This window comes from Moschus berezovskii, chromosome 7 (genome assembly GCF_049115385.1).
Source record: "Moschus berezovskii isolate FMDL1 chromosome 7, NW_MosBer_1.0, whole genome shotgun sequence".
Taxonomy (NCBI): Eukaryota; Metazoa; Chordata; class Mammalia; order Artiodactyla; family Moschidae; genus Moschus; species Moschus berezovskii.
The window spans coordinates 45,913,897-45,937,494 of NC_142466.1; the positions used below are offsets into that span (position 1 = coordinate 45,913,897).

Below are 23,598 nucleotides of genomic sequence, written 5' to 3' on the forward strand. Positions count from 1 at the left end.
CTTCTGCTTCATTGACTACGCTAAAGCCTTTGACTGTGCCACAACAAACTGTGGAAAATTCTTAAAGAGATGGAAATACCAGACCACCTTGCCTGTCTCCTGAGAAACCTGTATGCAGGTCAAGAAGCAACAGTCAGAACCAGAGGTTCAAAATTGGGAAAGGAGTACATCAAAGCTGCATACTGTCACCCAGCTTATTTAATTTCTACGCAGAGTACATCATGCAAAATGCCTGCCTGGATGAAGCTCAAGCTGAAATCAAGATTACTGGGAGAAATATCAGTAACTTCAGATATGCAGATGACACCACCCTAATGGCAGAAACTGAAGAGGAACTAAGAGTCTCTTAATGAAAGTGAAAGAGGAGAGTGAAAAAACTGGCTTAAAACTCAACATTCAAAAAATGAAGATCATGGCATCTGGTCCCATCACTTCGTGGCAGCTAGATGGGGAAAAAATGGAACCAGTGACAGACTTTATTTTCTTGGACTCCAAAATCACTGACTGCAGCCATGAAATTAAAAGATGCTTACTCCTTGGGAGAAGAGTTATGACCAAGCTAGACAGCATATTAAAAAGCAAAGATATCACTTTGCCTACAAAGGTCCATATAGTCAAAGATATGGTTTTTCCAGTAGCCATGTACGGATGTGAGAACTGGACCATAAAGAAGGCTGAGCTGAGCATCAAAGGAAGAACTGCTGCTTTCAAACTGTGGCACTAGAGAAGCCTCTCAAGAGTCTCTTGGACGTCAGGGGACTTCAAGGAGACCAAACCAGGGTTAGGGGTTAGGGTTAGGGTTAGGGTTTTCCTTCCCAATCCTAAGGAAATCAATCCTGATTACTCACTGGAAGAACTGATACCGAAGCTCCAATATTTTGCCCATCTGATGTGAAGAGCCAACTCACTGGAAAAGACCCAAACACTAGGAAAGACAGAGGGCAAAGGGAGAAGGGGGTGGCAGAGGAAGAGATGGTTGGATGGTATCATAGACTCAGTGGACTTGAGATTGAACATACTCAGGGAGACAGTGAAGGACAGGGAAGCCTGGCATGCCGCCACCCATGGAGTAGCAAGAGTTGGACACAACTGAGAAACGAATAACAATGAATGAAAAGATAATTCTAAATCTACATTATGGGCTCACAATGCATAATGATGTAATGTGTGACAATACGAAAAAATGAGAGGGATGAAGTTGTACAGGAACATAGCTTTGGTACTGAAATCAAGTTGTTATTATTAATTCAATCTAGGTTGTTTAAATGTAAGATGCTAAAGTAATTCCCAAGGTAACCACTGAGAAAAACTAAAAATATACAGAGAAAAGGAAATGAAAAAGGAATCAAAATTAAACACAAAAGAAGACAGCAGGGAGGAACTGAAGATCAAAAAAGATATGACACATGAAAAACAAATAGCAAAACAGCAGAATTCCTTTCTTATCATCAATTACCTTATATGTAAACAGATTAAACTCTCCAATTAAAAGACACATTGACTGAATAGATTTAAAAAAATATGATCCCACCTCTAAGTTTTCTATAAGAAACTCATTTTAGAGCAAAAGAAATAAGTTGAATATGAATGGTATTGAAACATGTATATTATCATATGTGAAACGAATCACCAGTCCAGGTTTGATGCATGATACAGGATGCTCGGGGCTGGTGTACTGGGATGAACCAGAAGGATGGAATGGGGAGAGAGGTGGGAGGGGGGTTCAAGATGGGGAACACGTGTACACCCGGGGCAGATTCATGTCGATGTATGGCAAAACCAATACAATAATGTAAAGTAATTAGCCTCCAATTAAAAAAAAAAAGAACCCAGAAAAAAAAAAAAAGGATGAAAAAATATTTCATGCAAATAGTAACTAAGACAAAGCAGGGTGGTTGTAGTAATATCTGACAAAATACTTTAAACAAAAAATTGTTATAAGAGCTAAAGGACACTGCATATTGATGAAAGAGTCAATCCAGCAAGAAGACATAACTATTATAAACAGATAAAACTTTTAATAACAAGAGTCTGAAAACTTATGAAGCAAATACTGAAGCAACTGAAGGGAGAAATAGTTCAAAAGTAACAACTGGACATTTCAATACCCCACTTTCAATAATGCACAGTACAATTAGACAGAAGATTAGTAAGGAAATAGAGAATCTGAACATTATAAACCACTCAGACCTAAGACACACACCAAACTACCAGGTAACAGCAGAATACACATTCTTTCGCAAATGTACATGAAACATTCTCTAGGACAGAACACATTAGGTCACCAAAATGTCTCAAAACATTTAAAAAGACTGAAATCATGCAAAGTATCTGATCACCATGGAATGAAACTACATAGCAATAACAGCAGGGAAATTAGAAAATATACAAAAATGTAGAAATTAAACAAGACTCAGAGACAGCCAACAAGTTAAAGAAAAGGCCAAAAGGAAAATTAGAAAGTCCTTTGAGACTAATGAAAATGAAAACACAACGTCATAGGGGGCAGTAAATGCAGTCATCAGAGGAAAATTTACAGCCAAGACGCTTAGTTAAAAAAGAAGAAAAATCTCAAATCTACCACCTAACTTCACACCTTAAAAGGAACTATAGAAAGAGCAAACTTAAAGAGTTGGACATGACTTACCGACTGAACAACAACAAAACTAGCAGAAGGAAGGATATAATGAAGACTGGAATGGATATGAACAACAACAGAAAGCCCAGAGAACTGGAAAATAACAGAGAAAATCAAATAAAGCACAGGTAGTTCTCTGAAAACATCAATAAAACCGAAAAACCTAAGGAAAAAAGATTCAACTTACTAAAATTACAAATGAAAAAGGGGCATTACTGCTGACCACAGAGAAATAAATGGATTATAAGAGAATTCATATATTTAGTGAACTTGAATTTCCTTCTTTTCCAAACACACACATTTGGTCAAATATCCAGTGGAAGCAGATTATTGTAATAATTCAAAAGGCAACCCAGACAATAACAACTGCAACTTACTAAAGACTTACTAACTCACTGTTCTTTTCTTACAGATGCACAAAAACATAGAAAATAACCGAACAAGCAGCTTTTCCAAGTCAGTGCTTGCAAAAAGTAGGACACAGATTGAAACCCAGGTGTCTCCAATTTCAAATTCTATTCTCTTCTCCACATCTCTTAACTGCTATGTATTTATTAGAAGTAATAATACTAAGTTCAATATCATAAGAAAGAATGAAAAATGAAATTAAGCCAGTTTTAGAGTTTTGTTTTACTGATGTATTTTTCATGAATTAAAAGCAAAGTTTCACTATGCAATTAAATAAGGGCTTCCCAGGTGGCACAGTGGTAAAAACACCACCTGTCAATGCAAGAGACAAGGAATCCCTGGGTCTGGCAGATTCCCTAAAGAAGGAAATGGCAACCCACTCCAGTATTCTTGCTTGAGAAATTCCATGGACACAGAGACCTGGCGGGCCACAGATCATGGGGTTGCAAAGAGTCAGACAAGACTGCGCACATGCATGTGCACACACACACGTGCACATGCACAATTAAACTCAACAGGCATTTATTTCAACAGTCTATTTGTGCAGGAAATCTCAAATACTTTAAATGCCAGCTAAAGAAAACAACATGGCAGATAACCTGTTAAATCGTGTGGTAGAGGGGCAAGGAGGGGTATGGGGGGCACAATAACACAGGGACATAGGACAGGAATTTCAAAAGTACAGTGTTTTCCTAGCAATGTAACTTACCCAAGGCTTATCTTTCCTTCCAAGTATAGCTCAAATGTCCGTATCTACAAAACCTTCCCTGACAATTCAAGCATTTTTGCCTGAAATGCTATTAATATTACCACTTTTAGGGATGTTCACTTGGCATTTGCCATTTTATACTGCCGTTAAATACTTATTTCTTCATTAGCATCTTACACCTTTTCAGCATCAGGACAGCTAATGTCTCACAAATGATACTATAGCACACAATAAGTGCTGGATGACGATAATGAAAATGAATCTAATTTCAGATTTTCACATCTTTTTTTTCCCCACCATTTTACTGAGGAGTAACTGACATAGAACCCTGTATGAGTTTAAGGTACACAACAAAATGATTTACATATATATTTTAAGATAATTACCTCAGTAAGATTAACATCCAACACCTCACATAATTATAATTTTTTTTCCCTTGAGATGAGAACTTTTAAGATCTACTCTAACTCAGATTATCAAGTTTTAAAATGTCTGGAATGTGTTAGACTTGATCCAGCAAGTTCTGGCAGTCTGAGGTGAATTCTGGACCAAAAGGCTTTGATTTTTCAACCAGAGTTCTGGAAAGTCTCAGGATGTTTTCTTTCCTCAAACTCCATACCTCATATGGCATCATTCTCAGTCAATCTAATTGTTTACCAGAATGTCAATAATGAAAACATTTGGGGATGAAATAAAATGATGATACCTTAAATGTGCTGAAACATACCCAGTGAAAAAAGACCAAAAACTGTTCAAGTTGACGGACAGGGACATAGATGGTCAGTCACTTTATTACTTTAATAACAGAAAACTGATGCCAAATTAGCACTCCAGATACAACTGATAAAACAAAAACTGGACAGAATACAAAAAACAGTTTTCAGACACTGCATAACAGGCAGCACAGGACTGTATTCCTGAGTGAAGGGAGGCAAACAAAGCTTTCTGGTAGAAGTCACTTTTGAGATTACCATGTAAGTTAGGAGAACACAAGCATAATACAGCAGTCTTGTTAAGTTGAGCAGAAAAAGATTAAAGTTTAGGGAAGTAGAAGCAGCTATTTGTGGAACAAAGTACAAGAGAGGCAAGAGATACAGAAAAAGAACTCTGGAAACCAATACGGGTTCCCCTTCAGTTCAGTTGCTCAGTCGTGTCCAACTCTTTGCGACCCCATGAATCACAGCACGCCAGGCCTCCCTGTCCATCACCAACTCCCAGAGTTCACTCGAACTAATGTCCATCGAGTCAGTGATGCCATCCAGCCATCTCATTCTCTGCCGTCCCCTTTTCCTCCCGCCCCCAATCCTTCCCAGCATCAGAGTCTTTTCCAGTGAGTCAACTTGTCGCACGCATGAGGTGGCCAAAGTATTGGAGTTTCACCTTTAGCATCAGTCCTTCTAATGAAAACCCACGATTGATTTCCCCAGAATGGACTGGTTGGATCTCCTTGCAGTCCAAGGAACTCTCAAGAGTCTTCTCCAGCACCACAGTTCAAAAGCATCAATTCTTCGGCGATCAGCCTTCTTCACAGTCCAACTCTCACATCCATACATGACCACTGGAAAAACCATAACCTTGACTAGACGGACCTTGGTTGGCAAAGTAATGTCTCTGCTTTTTAATGCTGCCAAATACTAAGCTACACCTGTATATAGGGAAACTCCACAAGGTCAGCCAAAGAAAAACTTCCAGAGTTTCAAGTTGTATAGCTCATAGAGGGCTTGGGGAAATCCTAGTTCTGACCAGATCAAAGAGACCTGTTTAAAGACCCAGGACGTTAGTATAGAGCTCAGAAGTGCTAATGTAGCCTAAAGGTTGAATCCGCCCTAAAATATATAAATAAGCTGCAAAAGGATCAAGAAAATCTTCAACTGCGCTCCAAGACAAACGTCAACATTCTTTAAAGCAAAAGAATAAAAATCAGACACTTGATACATAATACAATGTCCATCCTCCAATCTTGCATCACTAGACATGTGATATGTCCCAGCAATTCAACTGCTAGGTATTTATTTACTCAAATATAAAGCTAACTGGAGAATGAAACGAGACTGGAATCTGAAAAAGCAGACTAGGTTCACAATTTCACTTTTTACTGTTTATATGTCTCTCACTATTTATGCATTTAATATAATTTTTTAAAGATGATACTCCATTTACAGTTGTCACAAAATACTGGATAAATTTCCTGTGCTGTTCTATATATCCCTATAGTCTGTCTTACATTCAGTAGTTTGTATCTACTCCTTTCTCACACCTATATTGTCCCTCTCCTCACAGGTAACCAGTAGTTTGTTCTCTGTATCTGTGAGTCTGTTTATTTTCTGTTATATTCATTAGTTTGTTATATTTTTTATATTCCACATAGAAGTGATCTACAGTATTTGTCTTTCTTTTTCTTTCTCTGTCTGGTTTATTTCATTTAGCACAATGCCCTCTAAATTCATGATCTCTGCGTGGAGATCAAACCAGTCAATCCTAAAGGAAATGAATCCTGAATATTCATTGGAAGGACTGATGCTGAAGCTGAAACTCCAATCCTTTGGCTACGTGATGTGAAGAGCCGATTCATTAGAAAAGACCCTGATGCTGGGAAAGACTGAAAGCAGGAGAAGGGGACAAGAGAGGCATGATGAGATGGCGGGATAGCATCACCAACTCAATGGACATGAGTTTGAGCAAACTCTGGGAAGCCTGGCATGCTGCAGTCCACAGGGTCACAAAGAGTCAAACGTGACTGAGCGACTGAACAACAACCTGTTCTAAGATAGAGCATGGCTCCCCTGGTGGTTCTGTGGTAAAGAATCTGCCTGCAATGCATGAGACATGGGTTCGATCCCTGGGTCAGGAAGTTCCCTGGAGAAGGAAATAGCAACCCACTCCTGTATTCTTGCCTGGGAAATCCCATGGACAGAGGAGCCTGGGAGGTTGCAGTCCACAGGGTCATAAAAGAGTGAGACATGACTAAACAACAACAAAGATAGAGCATATGAGAAAAGAAAGGCAGTCTGAGAGTTAAGATGCTGTCACATAATTTGACGATGCTGAGATACTCTAGAAACACCCAGGTAATAAACTCATAAGATTCATAAAAAAGAAGCAAGAGACAATAGTATTTCTAAAATTGAGAAGAAAATGACTGATTACTGGCCTCAACTATGCTGCCTCTATTCTTTAAGACTATTATAAACCACTCCAGATCATTCATCCCTTTTTTTTTTTAAATTCCTAACTCCCCAAATAAATCCAAGAGTAACAGATGACTAGATGGAAACAGAGGGTAAAGGCAGTGTAGTTCAGTTCAGTTCAGTTCAGTCGCTCAGTCGTGTCCGACTCTCCGCGACCCCATGAATCACAGCACGCCAGGCCTCCCTGTCCATCACCAACTCCCGGAGTTCACTCAAACTCATGTCCACAGAGTCGGTGATGCCATCCAGCCATCTCATTCTCTGTCGTCCCCTTCTCCTCCCGCCCCCAACCTTTCCCAGCATCAGAGTCTTTTCCAGTGAGTCAACTCGTCGCATGAGGTGGCCAAAGTATTGCAGTTTCAGTTTTAGCATCAGTCCCTCCAATGAACATCCAGGATTGATCTCCTCTAGAATGGACTGGTTGGATCTCCTTGCAGTATAAGGGACTCTCAAGAGTCTTCTCCAACACCACAGTTCAAAAGCACCGATTCTTCGGCGATCAGCTTTCTTCACAGTCCAACTCTCACATCCATACATGACCACGGGAAAAACCATTGCCTTGACTAGACGGACCTTGGTTGGCAAAGTAATGTCTCTGCTTTTTAATATACTATCAAGGTTGGTCATAACTTTCCTTCCAAGGAGCAAGCGTCTTTTAATTTCATGGCTGCAATCAGCATCTGCAGTGATTTTGGAGCCCAAAAAAACAAAGTCTGACACTGTTTCCACTGTTTTTCCATCTATTCCCCATGAAGTGATGGGACCAGATGCCATGATCTTTGTTTTCTGAATGTTGAGCTTCAAGCCAACCTTTTCACTCTCCTCTTTCACTTTCATCAAGAGGCTTTTGAGTTCCTCTTCACTTTCTGCCATAAGGGTAGTGTCATCTGCATATCTGAGGTTATTGATATTTCTCCCAGCAATCTTGATTCCAGCCTGTGCCTCTTCCAGCCCAGCGTTCCTCATGATGTACTCTGCATATAAGTTAAATAAGCAAGGTGACAATATACAACCTTGACGTACACCTTTTCCTATTTGGAACTAGTCTGTTGTTCCATGTCCAGTTCTAACAGTGTAGTACTGGTGATTAAATACACAGATTTTGAAGTTACAACATTTAGGTTTCATCCTGAGTGTGTCATTTACTAGTGTGTGACTCTAGGTGGGTTATTTGGCCTCTCTGCTGCAAGTAACTGTCCATAACTACCTCATCAGGTTATGACAGGGATTAAATGAGTTTGAAAAGTGCTTAGAACAGTGTCTTGAACTGCATAAGTATTTACAATGGCACAGGTGATAATAATAATACACTCTTAAAACTAAATTCTTTTCATTTAAAAATTTTATACAATTTTTAAAGGTTACTTTCCATTTACAGTTATTACAAAATAATGGCTGTATTCCCTATGTCATGCAATACCTCCCTGAGCCTATCTTATACATCCTATAAAAACTAAGTACTTTTAAACTCTCCTCAAATCAGATTTTAAAAACCTAAGCCATATAATCCTGCAAAGAACTGAAGAAGAAAATATTTTTATTCCCACTTTATAAACAGGTTCTACTAGAAAAACTAAGAAACTTACTAGACTAAAAAATCCAACTAGAAAGTAGTCTAGCACACAAATATTGGATTGGCCAAAAAGTTTGTTTGGGCTTCCCATCACATATTTTGGCCAGACTAATACATAATAGACTGACTAATTTGCTCTGCAAAACTGTTCCCATATAAGAGATTTTATTTCATTTTATGTAGCAGTTACTAGAAGTTAGACTCTAAAAAGAGTATACTATCAACTCAAAAGCAAAAAATGTACAACATACAGTATTCTTGCCTGCGAAATCCCATGGATATAGGAGCTTGCCAGGCTTGTGTCTATGGGATCACAAAGAGTCGGACACGACTGAGCAACTAACACAGGAAAAGTGTCCAAATAATAGCAGTTGTCCATATTACTTTTTCCATCTACTAGGTGCTTAACTAAACATTTAATATGCATGATCTCATTTAATCCTTAAAATAATTACAACTGCTATCTCATTCTACAGATGAGGAAACTGAGGTTTTAGAAGGATTAACTTCATAGAAGTCATACAGCTGAAATACAGTAGAACGGACATTTAATTCCAAGTCTATCTGACATCAAAGGCTATGTCCCCTTTCATTATTATTCATGCTGCTCTAAGACAATACATACTTTATTGGGGCTCACATACTAAAAAATCAATACAATGAAGATCATCCAAGTCAAAAAAAAATAATAATAATGCTATTTATCTCTCTAGCTTAACATATGCAGTCAAACAGCAAAATTCATGCATTGTTGGGATACTATTTAGCATTACAAGGTAAGAAACTTTTTAAAACCTCTGGAAAACAAAAAACAAATCTCAAAATACTATTTCAAAACACTGTAAATATATGTAAATCATGTTGGTGAAATGAAGTAAATTGTACTCTTCACTGTTTCCAGAGATGTTATTTACTTCCCCTGCCCATTTAGAAGAGAATAATAATAATCACCTATAAGGTGATCCTGTTTATTGCTTTTTATTTACAGGAGTGTGTCTAAATTGAGAATTAAAATGGATTACATTTCCTCTTATAAGATTGCTTTTACCTATTTATTTTTGAAATCTTTGTGCTTCTTAGCCATTTCTATGACTCCTTCGTATAAAAAACAGTAAGCCTTGGTCCTATCGACTGCATAATTTTCCCCCAGTCTGCTACTTTTAATGTTTGTCTGTTTTATCATTGTTAATTTTCAGAAATTTAAACTTTCATATAATGAAATCTATTCTCTTTCACTTTTTATATAACCAATAACATCTGTCTTCCACCATCTAGAAATGTGATAAATAATTCATTTATATTTTCATCCAATTTTAATGGCTTGATCTTTTTTTAAAAAGGTGTCATACTTGAAAATTATGTTATTTTATTTCAAAAGTTCTTTCAATAGAATGTTCTTATTTCAAAAGGCAAACAACAACAATATAAAACATACTGAACAACATAGATTAAAGATCAAAAGTCCAAGTTCCCTCAAATTCTTTCGGGGCACGTGCTTAGTCTACGCATATACTAAAATACACAGGAAAAAGTACCTATAGCTTACTGACATTTTACCTCTTCTCTTCATAATCTCTTAGCTCATACATCCCCCATAAAGACTAAAGAATGCTAAAGCTAGAGTATATTAACAGTAATTCTGAATGTCCAAGAAGGGAGATAGTATTGGGTTGGCCAAAAAGTTCATTTGGGTTTTTCCATAAAACATTACGGAATATATTCATCCAAGATTTCCAGACTTACTACAGAATTTTTTTTATTCAAGTGACAAAAGTTTGAAGACCTGGTAATTTCTGAGAAAGTGTTTTCGGAAATACTGGTCCAGCACTTCAGACAACCCTAAACTGAAACATTTTGTGAATACAAAGTATACAGATCAAATATTTAAAAAACAAAAGATAATGAACTTACTTGGGATACACTGGTTCATAAAGGTACTTGTCCCCTCTTGTAGATGTTATGTGAAAAAACAAGATGTAGCCATTTGCCGTCTGAAAGATAAATTTTATTTACCATTAATTAAAGGGTAAAGGAAATGGTAACCCACTCCAGTATTCTTGCCTGGAGAATCCCATGGACAGAGAAGCCTGGTAGGCTACAGTCCACGGGGTCGCAAAGAGTCGGATACGACTGAGCGACTGAACGGAACGGAAAGCTATAACTGTAACCTTAATTTTAAAGTATTTATTTTAAAATATTTCTTTCTTTGAAAACATTTTACTCTTAAGAATACTCTTTTGAAGACTTACAGCTAAATTATGCAAGTAAACGAATCACTTTAAGTCAGTATAATCTATCTTGTTCATACTGTAACTCATGAAAGGAATTTATAGGCTTCAAAATATTCCATAGGTAATTGCAATTAATAATTTATAATATGCTGTAGACATTAGTATTCTAAAATAACTTATTATTCAGGTAATAGTTATTTTGCAAAATATACAGAATGTTCTGAACTCTGGAATAATATGGTAAAATTTTTCTGAGTTTTCAAAGCAATGACATCACCAAATGGTAATGGTATGATGAAGTTCAACATACTTAATACATTTCAAAATCAATAAATTAGCCTGATTTACTACAAAATATACTCTTGCGACAGAAGAAAAATAGAGAAACTTCAATTACAAAAGTCTGAATATCAGCTAATTTTTCTAAGTTAGCAAAATGCTTCAAACTGTATTAATAGGTCAGAAAGAAAAATACCATACAATATCACTTATATATGGAACCTAAAATATGACACAAATGAAACTTAATTTACAGGATAGAAACAGACTAACAGACACAGAAAACAGACATGGTTGCCAGGGCTGGGGATGGACAGTCTGGGAGTTTAGGATTCAGTTCAGTTCAGTTCAGTCGCTCAGTCGTGTCCAACTCCTTGCGACCCCATGAATCACATTAGGCAGATACAAACTGTTATATAAGGAATGGACAAATAACAAGGTCCTATTGTATTGCACAGGGATCTACATTCAGTATTTAATATCCTGTGATAAACTATAATGGAAAAGAATATTAAAAAGACCATGTGTGTGTATATATGTGTATAACTGAATCACTATGCTGCACAGAAATTAACACAGCATTGCAAATCAACTACACTTCAATTAAAAAATTATAAATTTTACTAAAACAAGTGTCATATATTCATGGCAGATATCTACTTGTGAAGCTCAACCAACCATTTTACATTTATATAAATATTAAAAATATATATATATATATTTAGCTTTTTCTAAAGAAATACTTTCAGACATAACAGAATCAAGTGGAAATGTTTTACCCAAACTACTTTGTATTCATACTGAATTCTTGGCATTTTAGTGGCAGGACAGCTTTTACAAAAAATAGAACAACAACAAAAAAATATTAAAAAATTATTCAAGGTTTCAAATTTCTTTCCAGTACAGGTTTTCTGTTTTTCATATAAAGGAATGCAAGAGGAAATACTCAATTTCTTCAGCAAAGCCAGGTGATCTGTTTTTAAGCTAAAAACTTTAATATTTCATAATGTTTTCCAAAACTCTAGTTCAACACATTGGGATACCAAAGAAAAAAGGCTAAAACCCTCCATATAAGATAGTTATTCTAATTCCTCATGTGCAATTTTATATTATTCTACTGTGAAAACTATGGGATCAAAAAGGAAATGGATGCAAATAAAAACTGTACTGAAAGTTTCACAGACGTCACGACCCCTATATAGATTAGTGACTGTTTAAAATGGGTAAACTCTACTACAACATGGGTTAGAAAAGTAAAACAACACAGTACAGTACTTAGATAAATAACATACATACTTTGTCTGGAATATCAATCACTCAAAGTCAAAAGTTTAACATTTCAGAACATCAAATGCTAATAATATACTGAGAATTTTAACAACTGCTTAGAATGCCAGGGAAAATACAACATCACTTTGCCCCAGCATTTAGAAATTTTACACAGACAAAATCACTGCAGATGCTGATTGCAGCCAGGAAAATAAAAGACGCTTACTCCTTGGAAGGAAAGTTATGACCAACCTTGATAGTATATTAAAACGTTACTTTGAAAACAAAGGTCCGTCTAGTCAAGGCTATGGTTTTTCCCGTGGCCATGTATGGATGTGAGAGTTGGACTGTGAAGAAAGCTGAGCGCTGAAGAATTGATGCTTTTGAACTGTGGTGCAGGAGAAGACTCTTGAGAGTCCCTTGGACTGCAAGGAGATCCAACCAGTCCATTCTAAGGGAGATCAATCCTGGGTGTTCATTGGAAGGACTGATGCTAAAGCTGAAACTCCAATACTCTGGCCACCTCATGCGACAAGTTGACTCACTGGAAAAGAGTCTGATGCTAGGAGGGATTGGGGGTGGGAGGAGACAGGGACGACAGAGAATGAGATGGCTGGATGGTATCACTGACTCGATGGACATGAGTTTGAGTGAACTCCGGGAGTTGGTGATGGACAGGGAGGCCTGACGTGTTGTGATTCATGGGGTCGCGGAGAGTCGGACACGACTGAGCGACTGAACTGAACTGATACTAGATGAAATTACAAATATGGCTTGATTTACTATTTTGGTATTCTGTATCAATCATCTCTACCAGGTAAAGTTGTCTTTGCATGTATATTAAATGTTATATATTTCCAGATATTAATAATATTCATCAGTGATAATTTCATAAACACATCTGCCTTTGAACAACAAACGTTTTGGTGGGAAACGATCGTTCTTAAAAAAGAGCATCTTTGTGTATCTATACCAAAACTGCTATTATTATGTAGTGAGACCGTAGTTAGACGGTCCTTCTCTTCCTATCCCCAAATACTGCAAATTTAAGTATATAACTCAGTAAGTATATTGCTCAATCTACAGGCAACAATTTTGAAACCTTCTACTAGTATACATAATAAACATTACGTACACACTCTAAAACCAGCTTCTCTAAACAGTTAATGAAAAGAAAAATAAAGAACTTCAAAGATCCCTCTCCTGTTATCATCCCTAATCTTAAAATATTTTTTTTCTTTCTCCAAGGCATATTACTGGATTATATATGGCTTTAACTACAGAGGTACAGGAAGCAATAGAACTGGACATGGAACAACAGACTGGTTCCACAATAGAAAAGGAATATGTCAAGGCTGTATATTATCAACCTACTTATATATAGAGTACACCATGAGAAATGCTGGGCTGGATGAATCAGCCAGCACTAAATAAACACCCTAACCCTGACCCTAACCCTAACTGATGTTAAATACATAAGTATTTAACTTATGTAGCATACATCATGAGAAACGCTGGGCTGGATGAAGCACAAGCCGGAATCAAGATTGCTGGGAGAAATATCAATAACCTCACATATGCAGATGACACAACTTTTCATGTTTTTAAACTTTTTAATCAATTTTTAAAATTGGAGGCTAATTACAATATTGTAGTGGTTTTTTGCCACACATTGACATGAAATCAGCCAGTGTACATGTGTTCCCCATTCTGAACCACCCTCCCACCTCCCTCCCCATTCCATCCCTCAGGGTCATTCCAATGCACCAGCCCTGAGCACCCTGTCTCATGCATCATACCTGGACGGGTGGTCTATTTCACATATGATAATATACATGTTTCAATGCTATTCTCTCAAATCATCCCACCCATCCCACAAGAGTCCAAAAATCTGTTCTTTACATCTGTGTCTCTTCTGCTGTCTCGCATACAGGGTCATCGTTACCATCTTTCTAAACTCCATATATATGCATCAATATACTGTATTGGTGTTTTCTTTCCGACTTACTTCACTCCGTATAATAGGCTCCAGATTCATCCACCTCATCAGAACGATTCAAATGCATTCTTTTTAATAGCTGAGTAATATTTCATTGTGTATACACACACAGCTTTCTTATCCATTCATTTGCTGATGGACATCTAGGTCGCTTCCATGTCCTGGCTATTGTAAACAGTACTGTGATGAACACTGGGATACACGTGTTTCTTTCCATTCTGGTTTCCTTGGTAAGTACGCCCAGCAGTGGGATTGCTGGGTCGTATGGCAGTTCTATTTCCAGTGTTTTAAGGAATCTCCATGGAAAAGAAATGCAAAAGAGCGAAATGGCTGTCTGAGGAGGCCTTACAAATAGCTGTAAAAAGAAGAGAGGCGAAAAGCAAAGGAGAAAACGAAAGATATAAGCATCTGAATGCAGAGTTCCAAAGAATAGCAAGGAGAGATAAGAAAGCCTTCCTCAGTGATCAATGCAAAGAAATAGAGGAAAACAACAGAATAGGAAAAACAAGAGACCTCTTCAAGAAAATTAGAGATTCCAAGGGAACTTTTCATGCAAAGATGGGCTCGATAAAGGACAGAAATGGTATGGACCTAACAGAAGCAGAAGATATTAAGAAGAGGTGGCAGGAATACACAGAAGAACTGTACAAAAAAGATCTTCACGACCAAGATAGTCACGATAATGTGATCACTGACCTAGAGCCAGACATCTTGGAATGTGAAGTCAAGTGGGCCTTAGAAAGCATCACTACGAACAAAGCTAGTGGTGGTGATGGAATTCCAGTTGAGCTATTTCAAGTCTTGAAAGATGATGCTGTGAAAGTGCTGCACTCAATATGCCAGCAGATTTGGAAAACTCAGCAGTGGCCACAGGACTGGAAGAGGTCAGTCTTCATTCCAATCCCAAAGAAAGGCAATGCCAAAGAATGCTCAAACTACCGCACAATTGCACTCATCTCACACGCTAGTAAAGTCATGCTCAAAATTCTCCAAGCCAGGCTTCAGCAGTATGTAAACCGTGAACTCCCAGATGTTCAAGCAGGTTTTAGAAAAGGCAGAGGCACCAGAGATCAAATTGCCAACATCCGCTGGATCATGGAGAAAGCAAGAGAGTTTCAGAAAAACATCTATTTCTGCTTCATTGACTATGCCAAAGCCTTTGACTGTGTGGATCACAATAAACTGTGGAACATTCTGAAAGAGATGGGAATCCCAGACCACCTGACCTGCCTCTTGAGAAACCTGTATGCAGGTCAGGAAGCAACAGTTAGAACTGGTCATGGAACAACAGACTGGTTCCAAATAGGAAAAGGAGTGCGTCAAGGTTGTATATTGTCACCTTGCTTATTTAACTTATATGCAGAGTACATCATGAGGAACGCTGGGCTGGAAGAAGCACAAGCTGGAATCAAGATTGCTGGGAGAAATATCAATAACCTCAGATATGCAGATGACACTACCCTTATGGCAGAAAGTGAAGAGGAACTCAAAAGCCTCTTGATGAAAGTGAAAGAGGAGAGTGAAAAGGTTGGCTTGAAGCTCAACATTCAGAAAACAAAGATCATGGCATCTGGTCCCATCACTTCATGGGAAATAGATGGAAAAACAGTGGAAACAGTGTCAGACTTTGTTTTTTTGGGCTCCAAAATCACTGCAGATGCTGATTGCAGCCATGAAATTAAAAGACGCTTGCTCCTTGGAAGGAAAGTTATGACCAACCTTGATAGTATATTAAAAAGCAGAGACATTACTTTGCCGACCAAGGTCCGTCTAGTCAAGGCAATGGTTTTTCCCGTGGTCATGTATGGATGTGAGAGTTGGACTGTGAAGAAAGCTGATCGCCGAAGAATCGATGCTTTTGAACTGTGGTGTTGGAGAAGACTCTTGAGAGTCCCTTATACTGCAAGGAGATCCAACCAGTCCATTCTAAAGGAGATCAATCCTGGATGTTCATTGGAGGGACTGATGCTAAAGCTGAAACTTCAATACTTTGGCCACCTCATGAGACGAGTTGACTCACTGGAAAAGACTCTGATGCTGGGAAAGGTTGGGGGCGGGAGGAGAAGGGGACGACGGAGAATGAGATGGCTGGATGGCATCACCGACTCTGTGGACATGAGTTTGAGTGTACTCCGGGAGTTGGTGATGGACAGGGAGGCCTGGCGTGCTGTGATTCATGGGGTCGCGGAGAGTCGGACACGACTGAGCGACTGAACTGAACTGAAGGAATCTCCACACTGTTCTCCATAATGGCTGTACTAGTTTGCATTCCCACCAACAGTGAGAGGGTTCCCTTTTCTCCACACCCTCTCCAGCATTTATTGTTTGGAGAGTTTTTGATAGCAGCCATTCTGGCCGGCGTGAGATGGTACCTGACTGTGGTTTTGATTTGGATTTCTCTAATAATAAGTGATGTTGAGCATCTTTTCATGTGTTTATTAGCCATCTGTATGTTTCCTTTGGAGAAATGTCTGTTTAGTTCTTTGGCCCATTATTTGATTGGGTCGTTTTTTTTTCCTGGAATTGAGCTGTAGGAGCTGCGTGTGTATTTTTGAGATTCTTTGTCAGCTGCTTCATTTGCTATTAATTTCTCCCATTCTGAAGGCTGTCTTTTCACCTTGCTTATAGTTTCCTTCATTGTGAAAAAGCTTTTAAGTTTAATTAGATCCCATTTGCTTATTTTTGCTTTTAGTTTTACTCTGGGAGGTGGGTCATAGAGGATCCTGCTGTGATTTATGTCAGAGAGTATTTTGCCTATGTTTTCCTCTAGGAGTTTTATAGTTTCTGGTCTTAGATCTTTAATCCATTTTGAGTTTATTTTTGTGTATGGTGTTAGAAAGTGTTCTAGTTTCTTTCTTTTACAAGTGGCTGACCAGTTTTCCCAGAACCACTTGTTAAAGAGAGTGTCTTTTCTCCACTGAATATTCTTGCCTCCTTTGTAAAAGATAAGGTGTCCATAGGTGTGTGGATTTATCTCTGGGCTTTCTATTTTGTTCCATTGATCTATATTTCTGTCTTTGTGCCAGTACCATAATGTCTTGATGACTGTAGCTTTGTAGTACAGACTGAAGTCTCCAGTTCCATTCTTCTTTCTCAAGGCTGCTTTGGCTATTCAAGGTTTTTTTGTATTTCCATACAAATTGTGAAGTTATTTGTTCCAGGTCTCTGAAAATACCACTGAGAGCTTGAATGGGCTTGTATTGAATCTATAGACTGCTTTGGGTAGCATACTCATTTTCACTATACTGATTCTTCCAATCCATGAACATGGTATATTTCTCCAACTATTTGTGTTCTCTTTGATTTCTTTCATCAGTGTTTCATAGTGTTCTATATGTAGGTCTTTTGTTCCTTTAGGTAGATAGATATATTCCCAAATATTTTATTCTTTTTGTTGCAATGGTGAATGGAATTGTTTCCTTAATTTCTCTGTTTTCTCACTGTTAGTGTATAGGAATGCAAGGGATTTCTGTGTGTTAATTTTATATCCTGCAACTTTACTATATTCATTGATTAGCTCTAGTAATTTTCTGGTGGCATCTTTAGGGTTTTCTAAGCAGAGGATCATGTCATCTGCAAATAGTGAGAGTTTTACTTCTTCTTTTCCAATCTGGATTCCTTTTATTTCTTTTTCTTCTCTGATTGCTGTGGCTAAAACTTCCACAGCTATGTTGAATAGTAGTGGTGAGAGTGGGCACCCTTGTCCTGTTCGTGACTTTAGGGGAAATGCTTTCAATCTTTCACCATTAAGGATAATGTTTGCTGTGGGTTTGTCTTATATGGCTTTTATTATGTCGAGGTATGTTCCTTCTATGCCTGCTTTCTGGAGGGTTTTTATCATAAATGGATGTTGAATTTTGTCAAAAGCTTTCTCTGAATCTATTGAGATAATCATATGATTTTTATCTTTCAATTGCTAATATGATGTATAACATTGATTTGCAAATATTGAAGAACCCTGCATCCCTGGGATAAAGCCCACTGGGTCATGATGTTGATTTTTTTAATATGTTGTTGGATTCTGTTTGCTAGAATTTTGTTAAGGGTGTTTACATCTATGTTCATCAGTGATACTGACCTGTAGTTGTCTTTTTTCACGGCATCTTTGTCTGGTTTTGGTATTAGGGTGATGGTGGCCTCACAGAATGAGTTTGGAAGTTTACCCTCTGCAATTTTCTGGGAGAGTTTGAGTAGGATAGGTGTTAGCTCATCTCTGAATTTTTGTCTACCTACCATCTTTTATTCTGTATTGATCAGTGCAGATGAAGACTGTAAGAGCCTTTCTGATTTTCATTGTATCCATATTCTCTCTTATGTATTTGGAGATGGGGAGCTTGCTGTTTTCCTTGTTTTTTAATTTACTTTTAAACTTTAGATCACCATAGTTTTAAGTACTATTTTAATTAAAGTAAATTTTAGAGATTTTAATATTTGCATCACAGAGATATGTAAATATAGGAATTACACAACACAGTCTCTTCTTTAGGGACTGTCTGTATGTAAGCCAGGAGAAGTGGCTTTGTGCAGTGGAAGAAAAGTGGATTTTAGCATTCAGGAGATCTAAAGTTCTCAAGTCTTCTCCCACCTACAAGTCGTTCTCACATTGGTTGATTTGCGACTACTGAAGAATCGTTGCATCCCTGGGATAAAGCCCACTTGGTCATGATATATGATCTCTTTAATCTGTTGTTGGATTCTGTTTGCTAGGATTTTGTTAAGGATTTTTGCATCTTTGTTCATCAGTGATACTGGCCTGTAGTTTTCTTTTTTTGTGGCATCTTTGTCTCATTTTGGTATTAGGGTGATGGTGGCCTCACAGAATGAGTTTGGAAGTTTACCTTCCTCTGCAACTTTCTGGAAGAGTTTGAGTAGGATAGGTGTTAGCTCTTCTCTAAATTTTTGGTAGAATTCAGCTGTGAAGCCGTCTAGTCCTGAGCTTTTGTTTGTTGCAAGATTTTTGATCACAGTTTCAATTTCCGTGCTTGTGACAGGTCTGTTAAGATTTTCCATTTCTTCCTGGTTCAGTTTTGGAAAGTTATAGTTTTCTAAGAATTTGTCCATTTCTTCCAAATCCATTTTATTGGCATATAGTTGCTGATAGTAGTCTCTTATGATCCTTTGTATTTCTGTGTTGTCTGTTGCGATTTCTCCATTTTCATTTCTAATTTTGTTGATGTGATCCTTCTCCGTTTTTTCCTTGATGAGTCTGGCTAATGGCCTGCCTGTTTTATTTATCTTCTCAAAGAACCAGCTTTTAGCTTTGTTGATTTTTGCTATGGTCTCCTTTGTTTCTTTTTCATTTATTTCTGCCCTAATTTTTATGATTTTCTTTCCTTCTACTAATCTGGGGTTCTTCATTTCTTCTTTTTCTAGTAGCTTTAGATGTAGAGTTAGGTTATTTAGTTGATTTTTCTCTTGTTTCTTGAGGTAAGCTTGTATTGCTATGAACCTTCCCCTTTGAACTGCTTTTACTGAATCCCATAGGTTTTGGGTTATTGTGTTTTTATTTTCATTTGTTTCAATGCATATTTTGATTTCTTTTTTGATTTCTTCTGTGATTTGTTGGTTATTCAGAAGCAGATGACACCACTCTTATGGCAGAAAGTGAAGAACTAAAGAGTCTTTTGATGAAAGTGAAAGAAGAGAGTGAAGAAGTCAGCTTAAAACTCAACATTCAGAAAACTAAGATCACGGCATCTGATCCCATCACTTCATGGGAAATAGATGAAGAAACAATGGAAACAGTGACAGACTTTATTTTTGGGGGCTCCAAAATCACTGCAGATGGTGACTGCAGCCATGAAATTAAAAGATGCTTGCTCCTTGGAAGAAAAGTTATGACCAACCTGGACAACATATTAAAAGCAGAGACATTACTTTGCCAACAAAGGTCCATCTAGTCAAAGATATGGTTTTTCCAGTAGTCATTTATGGATGTGAGTTAGACCATAAAGAAAGCTGAGTGCTGAAGAACTGATGCCTTTGAACTGTGGTATTGGAGAAGACTGCTGAGAGTCCCTTGGACTGCAAAGAGATCCAACCAGTCCATCTTAAAGGAAATTGGTCCTGAATATTCATTGGAAGGACTGATGCTGAAGCTGAAACTACTATATTTTGGCCACCTGATGTGAAGAACTGACTCACTTTAAACGACCCTGATGCTGGGAAAGACTGAAGTCAGGAGGTGAAGGGGATAACAGAGGATGAGATGGTAGGATGGCATCACTGACTCATGAGTTTAAGTAAACTCTGGTAAGTTGGTGATGGACAGGGAGGCCTGGCATGCTGCACTCCATGGGGTCACAAAGAGTTGCACACGACTGAGCTACTGAACTGAACTAAACAGAGGCCCAACGACCTGCAGGCAATTTATATGACATTCTTTATGTTCATGTCTTTTGTATATCCATGGATTAGGGCCATAAGATCATAAGGATAAAGATTATTAAGAGGATGAAAGAAGGAAATCACTACTTAAATAGAGGATAGAAAAAACAAGCATGTCTCCCTTAATGCAAACTTAGAAGAAAAAGAACTACAAACAGTAACATAAAAGATATCAACAAGGCAATAAACAGTCAGAGAGGCATGAATATTAGGCTTCATTTTTTTTTAATTGCAAATCTAGAAATAGACATTTAAAAAATCATGCAAATTACCTCACTTAATTCCACATTTTAAAAAGAAGAGACTGAATTCTCTGGTAGTTGATATGGTTATCATTATTATTAATTGCCTGTTTTCATTCTGCTGTGTTTGGGCATTTGGGAAGTTTCACTAGCCCCTCCAAATTAAATGTGTTTTAAAATTATTTTATGATTGATGAATGATACATTACTAGACATAGTAACTTTCTGTAAACAGGAAGAATCTAACTGTGAACCAGTACAACACTGTAAAGCACTTATCCTCCAATTAAAATAAAACTGTGTAATTCACAAATCAACAGTTACATATAACTAATGCTTAACCTGTAGGCAGCATTGCAATACTTTCTTCTACCAACCAAATGCTTTTATTGCACATGAATTCACCAGATACTTTAGAATTTCAAGTCACAGGGCATTTCTTCCTTTGCATATACCATTTTTACCATAAGGGATAGAATGGATTTATGCATCTGGTTCCAATGACTTGAATCAAGGAATCATAAGAATTTCTATAATAATTTAAAAGATATGGATTTGATGATTTAGATCTTTTATCCCAACATATGGTCATATTATGTTTCAAATATGGCTGACAGAAGAAAATTTTTTAATTCTTTACACTGATTCATAAATGGTGTTTTCTGTTTTTAGCTAATTTCTTTATTATACATGTTGAAGTATATAAAATTACTCCAAATCATACCTCTAAGAGAAGGATTTAACTTTTTGAATACTTTCAGACTTTGCACATACATATGAATATATTTAAATGAAAAATAACAAAAAGTTATAAATAGCACATTCTCTCAAAGACAGGTGATGAATATCTTTTGATACAAATAGTCATCACATCATTACTCCTAGTTCTATAACATTATTTTATACCAGAGCACTTGAGGACCTCTAGTTCTAACCAAGATGGATTAAGTTGAAGATAGTTTATGCTCCCATCTGAAATAAACAACCCAGAACCAAGCAAAGTATATGAAACAATGGTTTCAAAACACTGACATCAGCAGTGAAGGCCAGTGATCCCTGAGAGATGGGAAACTGAGCTGAGTTCTATTATTTCAGTTTACTCTCTTGAGAGTTCTCAGGTCACAAAACTGAGAAAGGGAATGGAGACAAAGCCTAGGAGAATCCCCGCGTTGAGAAGATGATGCTGAGAGTTCAGGAAGAATAGGCACTTACAATTTATATGACAGAGTAATACCAGAGACAAGAGAGTTCTACGGAAAAAGAATCAAAGAGCACAAATAAGCATATGCATGTGAAGACACTACCAAAGAAGAAGAAAACCAAAAGGATTAGAAAAGGGAACAGTGCATGGTGCCCCAACAGTCCTGAAAACAGTCCCTGTCCCATCAGGAAGACTGAGAAAACTCATAATGCACATGGCATTGATTAGTTGCTCATAACAGTGTTTTCCGGTATGGCTATGGTAAATCTTAGAAAGGTATTGTCTTAGTAGTAGGGAATAATTAGTTCTAGATTGAGTATTGTTCCAACTCTGCAATACAAACTCACAAAACAAAATATGAACACACCAAACTGCCTCCAAGTAACATAAATACTTCCCAGGATAAAGCTAAAGATTTATGTGACCACAAAAATAATAAGCAAACAACAAAGTAAAACCATAATGTCTGGCATCCAATGAAAGATTACTACACATGTAGACAAGCAGAAAAACACAAGACACACAGTAAGAAGAAAAATCAACCAATCAAAAATGATCCAGAATTCAATCTGATGTTAGAATTAGCACAAAAAGACACTGAAAACAGTTATAACTGTTTTCAATATGTTCAAAGGCTAGGGAACATAGAAAACCCAAACCAAACTCTACGGATAAAAAAACTAAATTGAGATAAAAATACACTAAAAGGAATTAATGGCAGATTAGACATTAAAATGTTTACTGGTCATGAAAGCATAGCAATAAAGATTACCCATAATGAAACACACACAAAAAGAATAAAACTGATAGAGTATCAGTAAATTATGACCTAACATACACACAGACAGAGTTCCCAAAGGAGAGAGGTAAGAGGAAAAAAAAAAAAAGTTGTATTAAATTTAATACAAATTTAATTTGTTTCACTTAAACTTATTTAAAAGATAACTGACTTTTAAAACAAGAATAGCAGAAACGGGCAGTTTGAATCGCGGTGCGACGAAGGAGTAGGCGGCGGGTTCTTGCTGGGTGTCTGACTAGGCCTTTCTCTGCCTTGCTTGTTTGAGCTTCAGCAGAATTCGAAATGGCTGGAGGTAAGGCTGGGAACGACTCCGGAAAGGCCAAGACAAAGGTGGTTTCCCGCTCGCAGACAGCCGGTTTGCAGTTCCCGGTGGGCCGTATTCATCAACACCTGAAATCTAGGACGACTAGCCATGGACGTGTGGGCGCGACTGCCGCTGTGTACAGCGCAGCCATCCTGGAGTACCTTACCGCAGAGGTACTTGAATTGGCAGGAAATGCATCGAAAGACTTGAAAGTAAAGTGTATTACCCCTCGCCACTTGCAACTTGCTATCACTGGTGAATTCTACCAAATATTTAGAAAAGAGATAATATCAATTCAACATAAACTCATCTAAAAAACCAAAAAGGATGGAAAATATTGATCTCATTTTATTAGGCCAGCATTGCCTTCA

At 37.4% G+C, this 23,598-nt stretch overlaps 1 protein-coding gene and 1 pseudogene across 4 annotated transcripts in view; one reads left to right on the top strand and one right to left on the bottom strand.

Moving 5' to 3' along the window:
• The window catches only part of RIC1 (RIC1 partner of RAB6A GEF complex), a 145,277-nt gene that overhangs the window by 69,303 nt on the left and 52,376 nt on the right, over window positions 1-23,598 (bottom strand). For 3 of the 4 annotated variants that reach the window (XM_055428261.2, XM_055428262.2, XM_055428260.2), the window contains exon 3: window positions 10,428-10,507. In XM_055428261.2, coding sequence (XP_055284236.2) covers window positions 10,428-10,507 — 80 coding nt within the window. Of the gene's footprint in view, window positions 1-10,427; window positions 10,508-23,598 lie in introns of those variants that run through there. The other variant, XM_055428264.2, reaches the window with a different exon arrangement.
• On the top strand, window positions 23,206-23,541 carry LOC148777317 (histone H2A.Z pseudogene; annotated as a pseudogene).